This window comes from Eucalyptus grandis, chromosome 6, assembly GCF_016545825.1.
Source record: "Eucalyptus grandis isolate ANBG69807.140 chromosome 6, ASM1654582v1, whole genome shotgun sequence".
Lineage (NCBI taxonomy): Eukaryota > Viridiplantae > Streptophyta > Magnoliopsida > Myrtales > Myrtaceae > Eucalyptus > Eucalyptus grandis.
This window is the reverse complement of record NC_052617.1, coordinates 3,392,457-3,409,513: the sequence shown is the minus strand read 5'-3', so window position 1 is coordinate 3,409,513 and position 17,057 is coordinate 3,392,457. Positions and strand designations below refer to the sequence as shown.

The 17,057-nt window shown below is 39.8% G+C and overlaps 1 protein-coding gene across 1 annotated transcript; it reads right to left on the bottom strand.

Annotated features, from left to right (window-relative positions):
* Window positions 1-15,592: 15,592 nt before the first annotated feature.
* On the bottom strand, window positions 15,593-16,635 carry LOC104453032 (pathogenesis-related protein 1A). The gene has a single exon (XM_010067535.3). It carries the CDS (start codon window positions 16,253-16,255, stop codon window positions 15,764-15,766), a length of 492 nt encoding a protein of 163 aa, XP_010065837.2. The 5' UTR covers window positions 16,256-16,635; the 3' UTR covers window positions 15,593-15,763.
* Window positions 16,636-17,057: the final 422 nt, after the last annotated feature.

The following is a 17,057-nucleotide window of genomic DNA, read 5'->3' as shown; positions in this document are numbered from 1 at the left end:
ATAATTTTTATATATATTTTTTTCAGATTTTTAAATTATTTTTTTCTTTTTTTTTTTTTCTCCTTACCCTTGGCCGGTGAGGTTACCAGCCGGCCAACCATCACCGGCCACGGGCTGGTCGGGCACGCACGCACGCTTCCTTCCACGAGCGGTCACATCTTGCACGAGGCATGTTTGTGAGAATGCGACACGAGCCCCGACCACCATCGCTTCCTTCGCCAAGAGCTACAAGGCTTGAAACCGAGGAGGGTCACGCCCTCGCTTGGATCTAGGCGAGGGCCGCCGAGGGCTGCCGCGCCTCGCCCGTGCCCGGCCCTCGCCCAGAACCCTCTAGATCTAGCGGGGGCCGACACCCTCACCCGTGGCCGACAAGGGCGCGGGGCCGGCGAGGGCATGGGGCCCATCACCCCGACCAGCTCGTGGCTAGCAATGGTTGGCCAGCCAGCAACCTCACCGCCCAAGGGGTAAGGAAAAAAAAAAAAAGAAAAAAATAATTTAAAAAAATCTGAAAAAATATAAAAATTATGAAAATTGTGCATGTGGCGCCACATATGACTCCAGCGCCGGCCACGTCAACAATTTCCGGGTTAAATTAGCTAGATAAACTGAATTGGTACTAATGTAAAAGGTTTAGGATTATTTTGGTACTTTTCCCGAAAGTTCCATATAAAGGACAAGTTGGTGCCCCATATTCCACGAAGTCCATGCGACGAAGTCTAAAGACTGAACAAAAGAGAATGCTGCTGATTAGCTTAAGTATTGCTTTCTCTCTCCTGAAGACCGATGGCTGAAGACTGAACGAATTGGTGCCTCATGTTTACCGTCAATTACGAGAGGAGGATTGAGAAGTCCATGAAGACGAAGACTGAACATTCCGTCAAATGCCTCATGTAAGCTGGCGGCAATTAACACCCACCGATGGCGGTCTTATGTGACGCAACGTGGATAAATTTTATAATTTTTTATATATATTTTTTCAGATTTTTAAATTATTTTTTTTTTTTTTCTTTTCTCCTTACCCTTGGCCGGTGAGGTTACCACCCGGCCAACCATCACCGGCCACGGGCTGGTCGGGCACGCACGCACGCTTCCTTCCACGAGCGGTCACATCTTGCACGAGGCATGTTTGTGAGAATGCTGACACGAGCCCCGACCACCACCGCTTCCTTCGCCAAGAGCTACAAGGCTTGAAACCGAGGAGGGTCACGCCCTCGCTTGGATCTAGGCGAGGGCCGCCGAGGGCTGCCGCGCCGCCCGTGGCCGACGAGGGTGCAGAGGCCTCTAAGGGCGAGGGTTTCAACCTTGCCTAGACTAGGCGGGGGCCGACACCCTCACACGTGGCCGACAAGGGCGCGGGGCCGGCGAGGCATGGGGCCCATCACCCCGACCAGCTCGTGGCTAGCAATGGTTGGCCAGCCAGCAACCTCACCGCCCAAGGGGTAAGGAAAAAAAGAAAAAAGAAAAAAAATAATTTAAAAAATCTGAAAAAATATTAAAAATTATGAAAATTGTGCATGTGGCGCCACATATGACTGTCAGCCACGTCAACAATTTCCGGGTTAAATTAGCTAGATAAACTGAATTGGTACTAATGTAAAAGGTTTAGGATTATTTTGGTACTTTTCCCGAAAGTTCCATATAAAGGACAAGTTGGTGCCCCATATTCCACGAAGTCCATGCGGACGAAGTCTAAAGACTGAACAAAAGAGAATGCTGCTGATTAGCTTAAGTATTGCTTTCTCTCTCCTGAAGACCGATGGCTGAAGACTGAACGAATTGGTGCCTCATGTTTACCGTCAATTACGAGAGGAGGATTGAGAAGTCCATCAAGACGAAGACTGAACATTCCGTCAAATGCCTCATGTAAGCTGGCGGCAATTAACACCCACCACCTGGCGGTCTTATGTGACGCAACGTGGATAAATTTTATAATTTTTATATATATTTTTCAGATTTTTAAATTATTTTTTTCTTTTTTTCTTTTCTCCTTACCCTTGGCCGGTGAGGTTACCACCGGCCAACCATCACCGGCCACGGGCTGGTCGGGCACGCACGCACGCTTCCTTCCACGAGCGGTCACATCTTGCACGAGGCATGTTTGTGAGAATGCTGACACGAGCCCTCGACCACCACCGCTTCCTTCGCCAAGAGCTACAAGGCTTGAAACCGAGGAGGGTCACGCCCTCGCTTGGATCTAGGCGAGGGCCGCCGAGGGCTGCCGCGCCCCTCGCCCGTGGCCGACGAGGGTGCGAGGCCCTCGCCGGCCAAGGGGCGAGGTTTCAACCCTTGCCTAGATCTAGGCGGGGGCCGACACCCTCACCCGTGGCCGACAAGGGCGCGGGGCCGGCGAGGGCATGGGGCCCATCACCCCGACCAGCTCGTGGCTAGCAATGGTTGGCCAGCCAAGAACCTCACCGCCCAAGGGGTAAGGAAAAAAGAAAAAAAGAAAAAAATAATTTAAAAAAATCTGAAAAAAATATTAAAAAATTATGAAAATTGTGCATGTGGCGCCACATATGATTGTCGTGGCCACGTCAACAATTTCCGGGTTAAATTAGCTAGATAGACTGAATTGGTACTAATGTAAAAGGTTTAGGATTATTTTGGTACTTTTCCCGAAAGTTCCATATAAAGGACAAGTTGGTGCCCCATATTCCACGAAGTCGATGCAGACGAAGTCTAAAGACTGAACAAAAGAGAATGCTGCTTATTAGCTTAAGTATTGCTTTCTCTCTCCTGAAGACCGATGGCTGAAGACTGAACGAATTGTTGCCTCATGTTTACCGTCAATTACGAAAGGAGGATTGAGAAATTGAGAAGTCCATGAAGACGAAGACTGAACATTCCGTCAAATGCCTCATGTAAGCTGGCGGCAATTAACACCCACCCCCCCCCAAAAAAAAAAAAAAAAAAGAAGAAGAAGAAGAAGGAAAGACAGAAAGAGAGAAATGGAACAAGCTAATGACATATACAATCATAAATATAAGGAAGACTAACAAAATTCGAGACAAGTATGATATCCCAGAGCTCGGGCCCTTCTCTCTTTCAGCCGTCAAATGGGACTGACTCTGAGTTCCCAAATAAAATTAGCCTTCGTCTTAGGGCTCTCTGACCTTAGAAATTTTTTTTTTTTGTTTTTATTTTTTTTTTATTTATCTAGAGGATCTATTTAGAGTCACAAGTAGAGAGCATATTTACTGAATCAATTCATCTTATCTGATCATGATCGGAATTCTATCATTCCAATATCGAGAGGTCTTTGTGAGAAAGATTTATAAGAACATTGGAGAGTAGAAGTTTGGGGAATTTTCTCTTCTCTGGACTCGTCTTTTATTCAAACATCACATCCCCTTATGTAGCTAAGATTAAGGATAGTACAAACATTTTCATGACCAGTATGGCGAAGAAGTATGGCAGACAAAGCTTTTTACAGAATGCAAGGAGGGAATACTACAGGATTAACAAAATCTGAAAAAGGTCAGTACAAAATAAATAATATAGGGTACAAACTCAATAGCACGACAAAGCTTATAACTTTAACATAGTAGTCATGAGAACTCTAAAAGATTCATTTACTTATTGACGGGTTCATGATTTAGGTCGAGATCAAGATATTTGTTAGAGTTAAAAATCCAGTTACCTTGTGTCTTCAAGGTAAGATTCTCGAAAGTTCTATGGGTTTTGGCTGGTCTGCTTATACTCATCTAATACCCAGTGGATGGCATCCTTGGTGGCATGATATCCGTGGGTATCATCCCATGGCATTTCTTCTTGATAAGTACTAAGCCGCAAAGACTTCCGAACAGTTTGATTCTCTTCACTTAGGATCCTCTGAAGTTCTCGGTATTCTTTACGAATTTCTCTGAAACTACAACCATAAGATTTTTATAATTTAAAAATGGGATAGGGCAATTGATTTGTCCTAGTAGTCCTGACGTGTGAAGTCACCATTTCTGTTGAAGAAAAGTGGTGATATGAACTTCTTAATTTGGAGCTCTGCGCTTCAATTCGGTAGAGAATAGGTTTTGCCAACTAGGAAAAGGGTGAAAGCACACAAGAACTTCTGCAAAATGCATACAATAATGTTACTAAAAAACTTCAATACGAATGGCAGTAATGATCCTATAGACAGTGGCTACAGGGATTTCAATGGCTGAAGTATAGCTATGAAACGGATACCAACCGAACCATCTTAATTCCTCTGGAAAATTGGTGATGTTGAATGTGAAAACATGGATGAGCGGATGGTAAGGATTAATATCAAAGGTTATGAGATCTAGATATTCATATTACTATCTTCAATTGATCCCCAAAGAGGGGTTCGTATTTCTTTAGATTTATCCGGAAAGGACAAGCTGAAGTGTTTTAGGTGGCATATCACCCTAGTGGGGTTCTTTTCACCCTTCCCTCACCATACTACTTCGTAATTGGCCAATTGTGAACATGTAAAAGAATGAGAAGTATTCGGGTCTTGTAAGATCTACAAGGATGTTCTTCTCTTCTTTGATATGTTTGGTTTCAAAAGAGCAATTGAAAAACCATTCTACCCATTGAACAAATTGAGGATGAGAAACTGTTTTTTTGGCTTAAAACTTCAGCACATGGAAAAGGATGACATTTCATTTCAACAGAGAAATGATAACCAATCAAATGGAATTCAAATTTTTTTAATTTCATATTTGACAGTAAAGGTTCCTTTGAATGTAGAGTGGTAGAGGAGTTTGACAAGCAAAAGCCGTCCACTTTTATATTCACAAATGTACCACTTTCCATCAATTTCTTAGAGCAAAACTGCTATCCAATATTTTTCACTAGCATTCATTCACAAGATTCGCTTGCCATCAGATTGAATTTGCAATGGGGAAGGAGGCAGCTTTGACACCTCAACTGCACTAGTATGCTCTCTTTTACATGGGAGTGGATTCTTCTTCATGACCTTTTGCAAGGGATGCATAAATTTAGAGACTTTTGGGACAAAATCTAAGATAAATGACAATTCTGAGAAACTGTTGAACCTGTTAATAAGAAATATTCTAATAAGGAAACTTCAAATTCTTGGCCAGTATGATCACCAAGGAAGTATGTCCATTGGACTTATGTGAGTCTAATCAAGTTTAGATATGTAAGTCCCACGTGGAAATTAAACACTCTAGTTGAGAATTATGATGTGCTAGATTGACATAAACCCAATGCATTTTACAATGTTGCCCCAACATATAAAGTAGGGGCGAGCATGGTTCTAGAATAAAATCTGAAACTTGAGAACCAAAGCGGTGAGAACTTATTTGGATTCAAGTTCTAATTCTACAAGGTAGATTTTAGGTTCAAAAAATTGGAGAACCTGCTTTGATAGGTAAATTCCAAGTGCGATAATGAGTATGTAATCTAGAGCTACTAGTCTGAGCTTCCATTTTATGACTAAGGCTTTTACTTTGTTAATGAACCGAACCTGTGGAAACCGATGGGAACCTGTCCGATTTTAGATCTTAAGATATGTAGGAAAGGTTTCAGATTTCAAAAATTGAGGAACATGTTTCAACAAGTAGGTATTAGGTTCTAGGTTAGTAGAACCTGGAGCCTGAAATATTGAACTTGGATGAGTTTTTGTGTTTTTCTTGGTCTATGTGTTCAAGCAATCTTGTGGTCATAAGTGCATAATTTGAAACTATTAGTCCTAGTTTACATTTTATGATTAAGACTTTTATTTTGTTAATATTTCATATTTTTCATGCATCTAAATATAAATTATAGTTAATGAATTATAACATCAAGTAGTTGTTATTACATGTGATATTTCACTATAATTATTCAATTAATAATAAAAATGTACCTAGGTAAGCCTTGGAACCAACCGTGAAACTTGTAATAATGTATGTTCTAGATTCTAAAAAATGATGAACTTGTTCTATTGAATAGATTCCAAGTTTCAGGTGAAACCTATATGAAATTCGGTATCTCACACTCAAGATATAGTGTCTAGAACTGTAATGTTTTAGTGGGCATAGTGAGACAAGTATTTCAAAAGTAATGCTAATGACATGGTGGCTATGTAGCTTGCGCCAGTAGGTGTGAAGTCAGCTACCAAACTAAAGATTATATTAAATGGGTGAAATAAACAAAAATGGGGTAGGATCAATCAAACAAAATTTAGCTTCATATAGTGTTATCTTCTTTTTCAATGTTGTAAGAAATGTCCTCCCAAACATCCTCTCAAGCTGCCACTCAAGTATAGTCGACAGTCCTTAAAGCTCTTCACATCTTTTGAATGCAAGGACAAGAAGTGATCGGCCCACAAAGGTATTGAACATATTTGAACTTTATAACGATGATCAAACAGATTTTAATTTTGAAGATAATTTGCGTACAACTTCTAGACGATTCAAGGGGTTCAATTTCATACTATACAATTTATAATAAACTATTTTGAAATGTCTGGGGTCGCGTGACGGATAAGTTGGTGCCTCCTATTAACAATGACCCTCCTCCGGATGACCTCTAGAACAATGAACAAAACCCTCGTTTAATGATAGTTTAATGATATTTACTCTGTCAATATGAACACAAAGATCAAATCATTATCACAAATCAACTAACTTTTATTGTATAATAATATTGGTTCTCTCCTTTTCCAAAAGGAAAATATTTTCCACAAAATCTCTTTTTGAATAGAAAAGTCATCCAATCAACTTTTTTTTCTCGTTGATTGAAATTGTAACATCCCGGGCCCCACTGTGTAATATTGTCTACTTTGAGTCAGACACCCTAGCGCGAACAAACCGCCATCCCAGCCACGGTCTTTTCCCTCATGGCTTTAAACCGTGTTACACGGATTAGAGGGATCTAAGCCTTATAAGTTAACCAAGACCTCCCTCCCTAAGCGATATGGGACAAGAGAAGAGAGGGACCCTTTCCTATGCACGTCCACGGACCGTCGCTCAGGCCGTCACACTCTCCACCTCTTAATAGAACAGCGTCCTCGCTGTGACCCAACACAATGTTGGGAGTTAGAACAGCATTCTTGATGTGGCCTCACACGCGTTTTAAAGCCGTGAGAGAAAAGACCGTGGCTGGAATGGCGATTTGTCTGCGTCAGGGCAGGTGACCCAAAGCGGACAAAATTATATAGTGGGGCCTAGGATATTACAAAAATAAGTATTGCTATTTTTCAATCTAGAAATGTGAAAGTAAAGCAAAAGGATTTTAAAATTGTAATATCTTTAATCGTGATGTGATGTGCGAGGATCATGATCTTTATCTGAAGTGAAAATCATTTTCATTTTCCTCAAGTGCGATACATTATGCAATTAGTCCAATGCTTTTCGTGGTCAAGTCATGAAAAAAGCACTTGGGAATTTCCTTTGGGCCTTCAAAAGAAATGTACGTCAATCACGGGGCAAGCTTTTTTGCTTCCATAATGAAAAGAGATTGCGTCCCGTGCACTTCGATTCAAGAAAACTGCGAGTGATTTTCGCATTAGAATAGACTAATGACTCCCTAATGCCTTGGGTTGAAGTTTTCTCCCCTACTTTTGATTGTTTCTTTTGGCTTTTCATATGAGATTGATTTAAAGTCCAAGTCAATTATGAGTCAAGCACCAAAAGCTAAAACATCAAGGTCAAGTAGTCAAGCTAGATGCAATTTCTTTTGACTTATGTTTGCATGAAAGCAAAATCCGAAAATATTAGATGCTTGAGTAAGAATTTTATTTTGGGTTACAATTGGGAATTTGATGATAGCTTCCGAAAATGTTATATGGTGCCTTCTTCATTGAGGTTAGAGAAATGATAAATATACTAGGAATATGCATTAAGTCCTCTTTATTAAATGATTCGTGAAGTTTCCATTGGTCGATTTAATGAAACCTACAAGTTTGTTTCGAGTCCTCACACTTCCATTTCCCTTTCAAATTATCTCCTAGTGTATTATCGCTACATTCATTTTCAATAAACTTTTAATGCAATTGCTTGCCAGTTGAGCACACCCATTGCCCTAGGATGGAGGGAATAAGGGGCGCCTAGTCCCAATCCCCACGTTAATTATGGTCAAAAGACCTTGTCTAGTAGCTGCAATTTCTTATGATTGGAATTCTCCATGAGATAAAACATCAAATATTAAGGTCCGTTTGGTTCGACTTTCCCAAGGGGCTTTGGGCCCCCAAAGCCCCTTGAGGAAAATATTTTACGTTTGGTTCACACTTTTGAGTCTTTATTTGCCAAATGCCAGCATTTGGAATGCTAGTCTAAAGTTTAATGAATTTTTTTCTTTCCAATATTACCCTTACCAATAATCATGTTTTCCTCTTTTGCCCTCGAAAAATACTGTTCATCATATTCTTCCTTCTTCCTCGCGAAGCTCAGTTGGCGAGTGGCGCTAAGTTGTGAGCGGCCAAATTTGGCTTACGGGAAGCCTCGCCTAAGGTCGCGCGACCTCAGGTGAGGTGGCTGAGGTTGAGCGACCTTGGGCGTCGCTTGTGTTGTGCAACTCGGGCGGTTGGGTTGCGCTACTCGGGCGGCTAGGTTGCGCGACCCAGGCATCGGTTGAGGTCGGCGACCTTAGGCGAGCCGCCTCCTCCCACCGCCACTGCCACTAATCGCCTCCCCACCACCACCACTGCCGAGCAACTCGTCTCCTCTTCTCTTTTCTTTTCCTTTCTTTTTTCTTTTTTCTTTTCACCTTAAAGCTACTTTGCAAAATATACACAAAAATAAGTTTCCAAATACTCGCATTCACAAAATGCCCATTCATTTAAAGTTACTTGCATTTCCCCAAAGTTGAACCAAATGGGCCCTAAGCTGACGGGGTTTGGCTGTTGCCAAGCTCGCGCACTAGAATTTCTTGGCCCAATCACACGGACTATGCCTATATTTTTAAACAAAAAAAAAAGAATGAGCTTAATAATAGATCAAATGGAAACACAAATAGAAATTAATTCCACAAATTTGTAGTATTTTACTTTAAATGTGTCATAAGATGCTTTTCTTTATCTGTTTTAAGCCTCATTTTCTCTTCCCATATTTACAAAGTTTGTATTTCGAGGTAGATAAACTAAAATAAATATTTTATCAAATTAGCTATAACGATTATTGGGCGGACTACGCTGAGCCTCAAAGCCCTTGGTCCAGCCCACTTCAGCGACGATGCCTTAGGATGTTATCTGAGCCTGCAAATGAGTGCAAAATTTTCAGTAGATCCGTTCATCTTATCAGTGTACCCGTGAGTCGTCAAATTGATTAGATCTACACTTGATTTATTATTAACATCAATTGACATCTTATCGGTGTGTCTGTGTATAATGCAAGCACTCGCCACCGACGGAAGCATTGGACCGATAGTTGTAGCTTGCCCAGTCGATCACCCACATCTTCACAGCATCTTCGCCACTCAGGTCATCGGAGCCCTCGGCCAGGTTATCGCCATATGGGTTTATCCAGTGCTCCAATTCGCAGCCACTGGCAGCACGCTTGCTCGAATTTCTTTGGGCTTAGCTACGACGGTGTTGTTCCACGTGGGCAGGGCCACCCCGACCATGGCACGGGCTGCGTTGTTCGTGTCGACAAAGTCCTAGTGGGTGCTTTGGGCAAGTGAAGTTTCGATAGTAACTAAGACGAAGGTGAGGCATGTAATCGCTAGTGAGGGCTTGATAAAGGAAGCCATTATAGACCAATTTAAAGGGGCAAAAGGATATTGAAAGTGCCAAAAGTTTCCTATAATACTCAATTTAGTGTCAAAAGATTTTGCCGGTTTACTTAATATCACGAGGGAAAAATGATTACTTAAGTGCCTTGCTGAAAAATTCAGATCAAAATGATTGCGTGACTTTCATAATTGAAATTTTAATATGATTTGGCCTATTTTATTCAAAATCAAGTCCACATGGACGTGCAAAATAGCATCATATAAGTCGATGTGGCTAGCTTGCCTAAAATGACATTGCACGACTCCCAAGAGCCAAGAGATCAATCCACCATGATTTTCTTCTGCGTCACTATCGGTCCGCCAATAGCCATCATCGCTCCACCATCGTTGGCCACAATAGCTCTCGTGTGTTCAGAGTAGAGTAAAAGAGTTTTGGAAGGGAAGGACTCAATAAATTTCTGAACGGCCAGGAAAATCTCTCGGATAATCGATTTCCAGAGGCTTCTCCATCTTTCATCCTTTCTCAGTCACACCATCTCTGATCACTAACAGCTGCCGCTCATCCACCATCGGACGACCACAGGTTATAACACAGAACAGAGCACATTTACACTCATGAGAGCTCAACATGAATTTCCTCCCCTGAATTGATTCCACGAATAATATGTTGACTGGGCATGCCGACGAGCCATGTCAATTGGTGATATCAATAAAATATGACCGTATAGGATTTCTAGCGATTCAAATCAAAAATGGTATTGAAGTGATCATTTTTTTCTCAAAAAAATTGCACTTAAGTAATCCAAAAAATATTTTAATATTAAAGTGAGCATCATAAGAAACTTTTGACAATTTTAATGTCATTTTGACAAGAGATTGAGGGTGTCTGTGATGATGATGATGATTACAATTGAGAAGCGCAAATCTGCTTATTGCAATTGAGAAGCACCTCTGTTAAAAAGGGACTAGGACACTTGACTTACAAACAACTAAAATTAGAAAACCTTAAACCATGAAATATTAAACTAGGCAGCATAAAGTGAGGAAATATCAAACCAAAACATTAAACAAGGAAATCTAGTCATATTAGGAAACCTATTCAAAATAGGAAACCAACTTGAGATTGGAAACCTTTGACTCAGCTAAATGAGTCATTATTGTTCACTCGTCTTGAAACTTCGTCTTAAATGTGTTGCAACCTTACACAAGGGGAACTATCAAAAGAAAGCTAACGGATTAACTAAACAGGTGCGAAGATTCCTCACAAGGCAACCGCTCTCACTTAGTGCAAATTCTCACAAACGCTTCCAACTGCAACTTGTATTCTCAATATTTATACATGGAATTCAATTTATTTAGGAGCCACCACTAGTCAATTATAGATTGATTAGACACCAAGTAAAATGCGGGAGTATATTTTACTTCTACAAACTAAAAATTTATGGATGCGGGGACTTTTTTATGTAGATTATGCGATCTTTTATCGATTTTGCTCATAAACCACTAACGTGTGAGAAATGATTATGCATGGGCACAAGCGATAGTGTAGTACTCGATAATCCAAACAATAAATAAATTATTAAAATGATTAAAGAATCTAGAATGCATGTGCAAGCAAAAGCGAATCCTTGTATATTACCAATTGAAACAGAGGTTCTACAAACTTAGATTTAGGAAACAAACATGTAAAAGTTAAAATCATTGTAGGCGGCAACATAGATCACCTCTCTCGATCAAAATTGTGAATCATAGAAAGAGGAAATTGTTCAGGCCAAATAGAAATGGGAAAGTTCTACAAAAGTAAGAGACTGTATATAAAGAGTCATATATATGAAGTAGTTGCATTTAGTAGTATGAATTTGAGTTCAAATAGAATAACAAAATATTTTTATTCGGTGTTTGGAGATGTCCTTTAGACCAGATATACTCAGACAAAATGTTGGATAAGAAATTTGAGATAGGAATGGGATAAATTCACATTGAAAAAAAAATTAACAAATACTATTATCTTCAAACAATGGAGTGATGCATCTAACAGACATTCTCTCCAATTGATCAACTAGCTCTTATTCGCATGTGACGATTGCAATTCCGAAACGTCCGCGCAATTTGATTACTTGAAATGGAGCATCCACTGTAACTGACCTTTCGACCGATCCCTCCTCCTCCATCACCTAACCCAATTGACCGTAATGACCATTAAAATCGTCAACTTCCTTTGACAATGTATCGCTATTAGTTTGTCCTAATTCAACCTCATTATCTGGCCCTCCTCCTTTGCTGTTTTTGCCACTATAAATGACAACGCCTATTGCGACATTCCCGGAGGAATTGAATGGATTACTAAGCACAATGCTTAGCATGAACTTCCCACCCAATTTATCTTACCTGTCGGAGACGGAACTAATTGATTTTTGGTCAATTAAGCACTCAAGTAAATTGCGGGAGTACATTTAATTTAGCAAACCAAATCACGAGTACGGGGACTCAGAACCTTTTTCTCTTTATTCTGAAAATATTTTGCATGTAACTTTTGCTGATTTTGGTAATATTACGCTACTAACATATAAAATATGACTATGCAAATGCACAAATGAGAAAATGACATCAAATGTTCATAACCTTGAATAAATTATAGAAAAAATTCAATAACCTAGACGTACTGAAAAAAAACATGTTATTATCTGTTTCCGCAAGGTTTCATAGTTATAGTAAACTAAGGAAGATAGGCATGAACCAGAAGCAAAATGTTGCGGGACGCAACTAGGATGCAGCTGTAGTAACCAACAGCAAATAATGGAGATGATAGCGTAGCAGCAACAGCAAATGGTAGCAAAGCAGCGACGAACAACAGCAAAAAACAATAAATAACAGCGAGCATCGATAAACAGCAGCGATTAGTGGTAAACGACAGCAGCAAACGACAGAAATTGACGACGAGCAGCTGTAACGCAGCAGCAAACAGCAGCAACAAACAGCAGAAATTGACGACAATCAGCAGTAACGCAGCAGTGAACAGAAGCACCATAACAGTGAGAAGCGACGAGGAAGGGCAGCAGGGCGACGGCAAGTGTAAAGTTTGGGAAGTAGTAGCAATTGAGGTCTTTAGTGATGGCAGGGCTTTGCAGACGCTGTTGGAAACTCACCCGAGGACCGAGGACTCAAGAAATGGACTGCGTTGTGGTATGTGCAAGGGACCACAGCATCGTGAGATCGCTGAAAAGTTAGTATAGTGAGAAATGATGTGAGAAAACTCATGATCCCACTGCTTTTACACGGTCTGGCAAATTTGCGCACGATTTCGTGGCTGACTTAATCATTTCCTCTCTGGTCTTCTACTCAGCCTCGAACGCTTTGATTCCTTCCTTTTTATCAAATTTTCTGCCTTCTTATTTATGGATTTCCTGGCTTTTGATCTTTTAATGTTCAAGATTGACCAAACATTTGGCTCCTCCTCACAGAGATTTGAATATCTGTCAAAGCAAGAATGGCAGGCCAGAATTCCCACCTTCCTCACATAATCAATCAAATTGATCCCCTCTTGTTTTCCTTTCATATTGCATTCAGCTGAATGATTTTCGGCAAAGCATTGCCCATTTGTCTCTTGCCTTCCTTTCATTTTACTTTCTTCCTTTATTTTACCCTCCTCAATTGCTGTGCCTTAAAATGAGAAGATACCCCCACGATTTTCTCCTCTAGACTAACTGAAATATGCTAGATTGGTTGGTTCCCTCTCGAAAATTCAGCTTTTGTCAGAATCAAACAAATATTTGACCAAATATACTCTGTAATCAACCGTGGATATGTGCTCTCTTCCGAGATTCACATGCCTTAGCAAGTATATCCCCAGAGTATATTCTTTTAATTTTTCTTTTGCTCCGCACATATTCTGATATCCGATGACTCCTCCTGGCCATCCATGACTCTTGCTATTTCAATCATGTCCGTGAGCTCCTTGATTGAATTTGTTTCGTATTAGCCCAATAATGCTAATGTCTATATGCAATTCGATTAATGTTTTTATTTTAGAGTCAGGGTCAATCCTTAATTTTTTATGCAGCAAATAACTACATATGTTACCAAAATTAGGTGTGAATAGCGCCCGTGTTCACCGCCATGTGAGTGACTTAACTCATAATGGATAAAATATACCGTCTGCTAGACTTGTAGTTTACTTTATGATAGTTGAAAACCTCGATCTCCTTAATCATCTCTCCGGCGAATCAGGCGTTGAATGAGGAAGCATGTCTTTTGTGCATAAGGAAGAGGAGGTAAAGCAACATGACCGCCGTTGAGAACTATCGTCTATTTTACCAGAGAAAGTATCTTGTCCATTTGAAAATAACTTCGAATTAAAAATAAATGCAATCACTTCGGCCGAACGCAAATATCAATTCATCCGTATTATCATCATAAGTAATGAGATTAAAAAACAAGCGTAATTAAGAAGCCTAATACTATGAAGAAGGAAGAATTGTTCAAAAAAATCTTAGACCTATTGTACAACAGCTAATTTAGTCCTAAACTTTTTATTTTACCTATTTGGTCCTAAAATGTGGAATATTTGCCAACATAATCATTTTGGTCAATTTTGACCATAAATTATTGAAGTGGACGCCGATCATCCTATGTGAGACGACTACCATGCCAATAATTTCATGCCAAAATTGGCTCGAATAACTTCATTGATAAATTGTCAAAATGTTTAGGGCTAGATTGGCAAATCGCCAAATGGTTCAAAACTAAATTAGCATAATTAATAATTCTAGGACTGAATCGGCTGCCATATAACAGGTTTAAAACTTTTTACACAATTATCCCTAATGAAGACATAAAGAAACTAGATGGTTATTTATGAAATGGGTGGGTATAAGACAAAAGAAAGGAAAGGTAATTTAGGAAATGTAAGAGGAGAGACAAAGGGTGTTTTATCTTATTTATATAGATATAAATTGATGTGTTGGTATTGGATATAAAAATAAACAAAATAAAGATTCATGTGGGTGTCTTTTATATATCCAAACACAGACCGTAATAAGCGGACAAAGGGAATCTAGCACGACAACCCACCATTATGGAACCCCAAAGTAAATCTGAATTTCCTGGGATAAGAATCAAATCCACAACCATCGCTTCTTAAATCGAAAATATGGAAACGCCATTTTTAATGGATAAACCATAAGTGGGTGTATATCATCATAAATTTCGGCTGATAATCGGCGTTTCTAACAGTGAATCAACATGTGAGTGGCGTCACTATCATGGAATACGGTGCCATGCATGAAAGAAGCCAAAAGTCATTCTTTCACGGGAAAAAAAAAAATACAAATTTCATTAGATAATTAAAGTACGAGTGTTTCTATGAAAATCTAATGGGAACTTTTGCTAGAACATCTTTACTAAGTAATATGGCTATTTACAATTGGGTATGAAATGAGCGAGACTTATGCATTGAATCATCATAGTGTCTTTCAATAACTGTTAGGAAATTACCACGTCAGAGTAAAAAAAAAATGTTGTAGTAGGACTTTCTAGTACATATAAATTTGCTCCTTAGGATAATTTTTTTTTTTTTGGCATCTGCTTTGATCAAGTTAATTATTATTTGATGCTAGTATTTTTTTCTGGGTGCTTCTCCGCTTATGGGGATGAGTTTACGTTTTCAATTTACTCTCCCTTCAGATGAGAATATATAAGCACTTTGAACATTCAATCACTTAGATGTGCTCTCATCATTTTTTTCCCTTTTCCCCTTTTTTTCCTATTTCTTTCTTTTCTTTCATTTTTTCATTTCCTTTTCCTTCTTCTCTTCCTCGAGAAGGCCCTATGGCACCGCTACCGCACCATCACTTGTTAACATAATCTTATTATTCCATATTTCTGTTTTTATAATCGGAGGTAAGAGCGCAGAGATCTAGCTATACATGTCATTACACCATTAGAAAGAAGGCAACTATTAATCCACATGAATCCTTCATGTGTAAGGAAAGCAAACTACATATGACAATCCATCAATATTCAATTTCAACTAGGGGAATTCCTAGCTAGCTATAGCGAGTCAGTGTCTCTAGTGTACATTGACTTTATGTCACCAATGCAAATGAAAAGTACGCTCATTATTAGTTAATTAATAGGGACTTTCACCTTCGTAATTCCCTGGAGGATCATAGTTACAAGTCACAAACCACCACCCATTGCTACACTTAACCCTAGCGCACCCGAGATGAATCGAGCTCCTCCACACGACCTGCGTGTAATGCAAGCACTCGCCGCCAACGCAAGCATTGGAGTGATGGTCGTAGTTGGCCCTCTCGCTCACCCACATCTTGACAGCATCTTCACCGCTCAGCTCACCATAGCCCTCCGCCAGGTTCTCACCGTACGGGCCCATCGAGTGCTCCAGGGCACAGCCAGTGGCAGCGCGCTTGCTGGCATATGTCTGGGCATAGGCAGCAACGGTGGCGTTCCATGCTAGCGGGGCCACCCCGACCTGGGCGCGGGCTGCGTTGTGCGCATCAACAAAGTCCTGGTGGGTGCTTTGGGCTAATGAGGTTTCAGCAATGGCTAAGAGGAAGCTGAGGCATGTAATTGCTAGTGAGGACTTACTAGAAGAAGCCATAACGAGCCAGTATGAAAGGTTTGAGAGTGTATGTGATGATGACGACGAGCACTAACAGGGTGAAGTATTTATAGGCAAAAAATGGGAGGGTTTCACTTAACAACTTTTGCTTGTATGGAAAAGAAAATTGAAATATAAAAAGATATAATCAACTGTATGCAACTGTTGAGAGATTCGAAAAAATGTAAAAACTATTGGAGAACCTATCATATTGACTATCAGATTGCTTTCATCTTGGAAAGAGAATTTAAAGATGGGTGACATCACTATATGGACTTGTAGCTTACCTTATGATAGTTGAAAACGTCGATCTCCTTAATCATCTCTCCGGTGAATCAGGCCTTGACTGAGGATGCATCTCTTTTGTGGAAAGAGGCAAAGTAATAGCACTACCTTCGAGAACCATCGTCTATTTTCCCAAAGAAAGTATATAGTCAGTAACAATGCAATCGCTTGGCTTGAGCCTTGAATGCAAATAGCAATTCATCCGCATTGTTATTATATACTGGTTTAAGATAATTATGCATTGAAAGAAAATGAGTAAGTTTATATATGAAATAGGGGTGAGTAAAAGATAAAGAAAACAAAGGTAATAAAGAAGTCTAAAACTATGAGGAGACATAGAAACCGGATGGTTATATATGAAATTGGTTGGTATGAGACAAAAAGGTAATTTAGAGGGTCTAAAAGTGAGACTAAGGGGGTTTTGACGCAGGTATATAGATATAGATAGGTGTGTATGTGTCGGATAAAAGAAGAAGACATAGATGCATATGGCTTTATATATATATATATATATATA

Bases quoted from the DNA above. Each gene is read 5' to 3' on its own strand.
- LOC104453032 (XM_010067535.3), bottom strand. From the start codon at position 16,255: ATGGCTTCTTCTAGTAAGTCCTCACTAGCAATTACATGCCTCAGCTTC.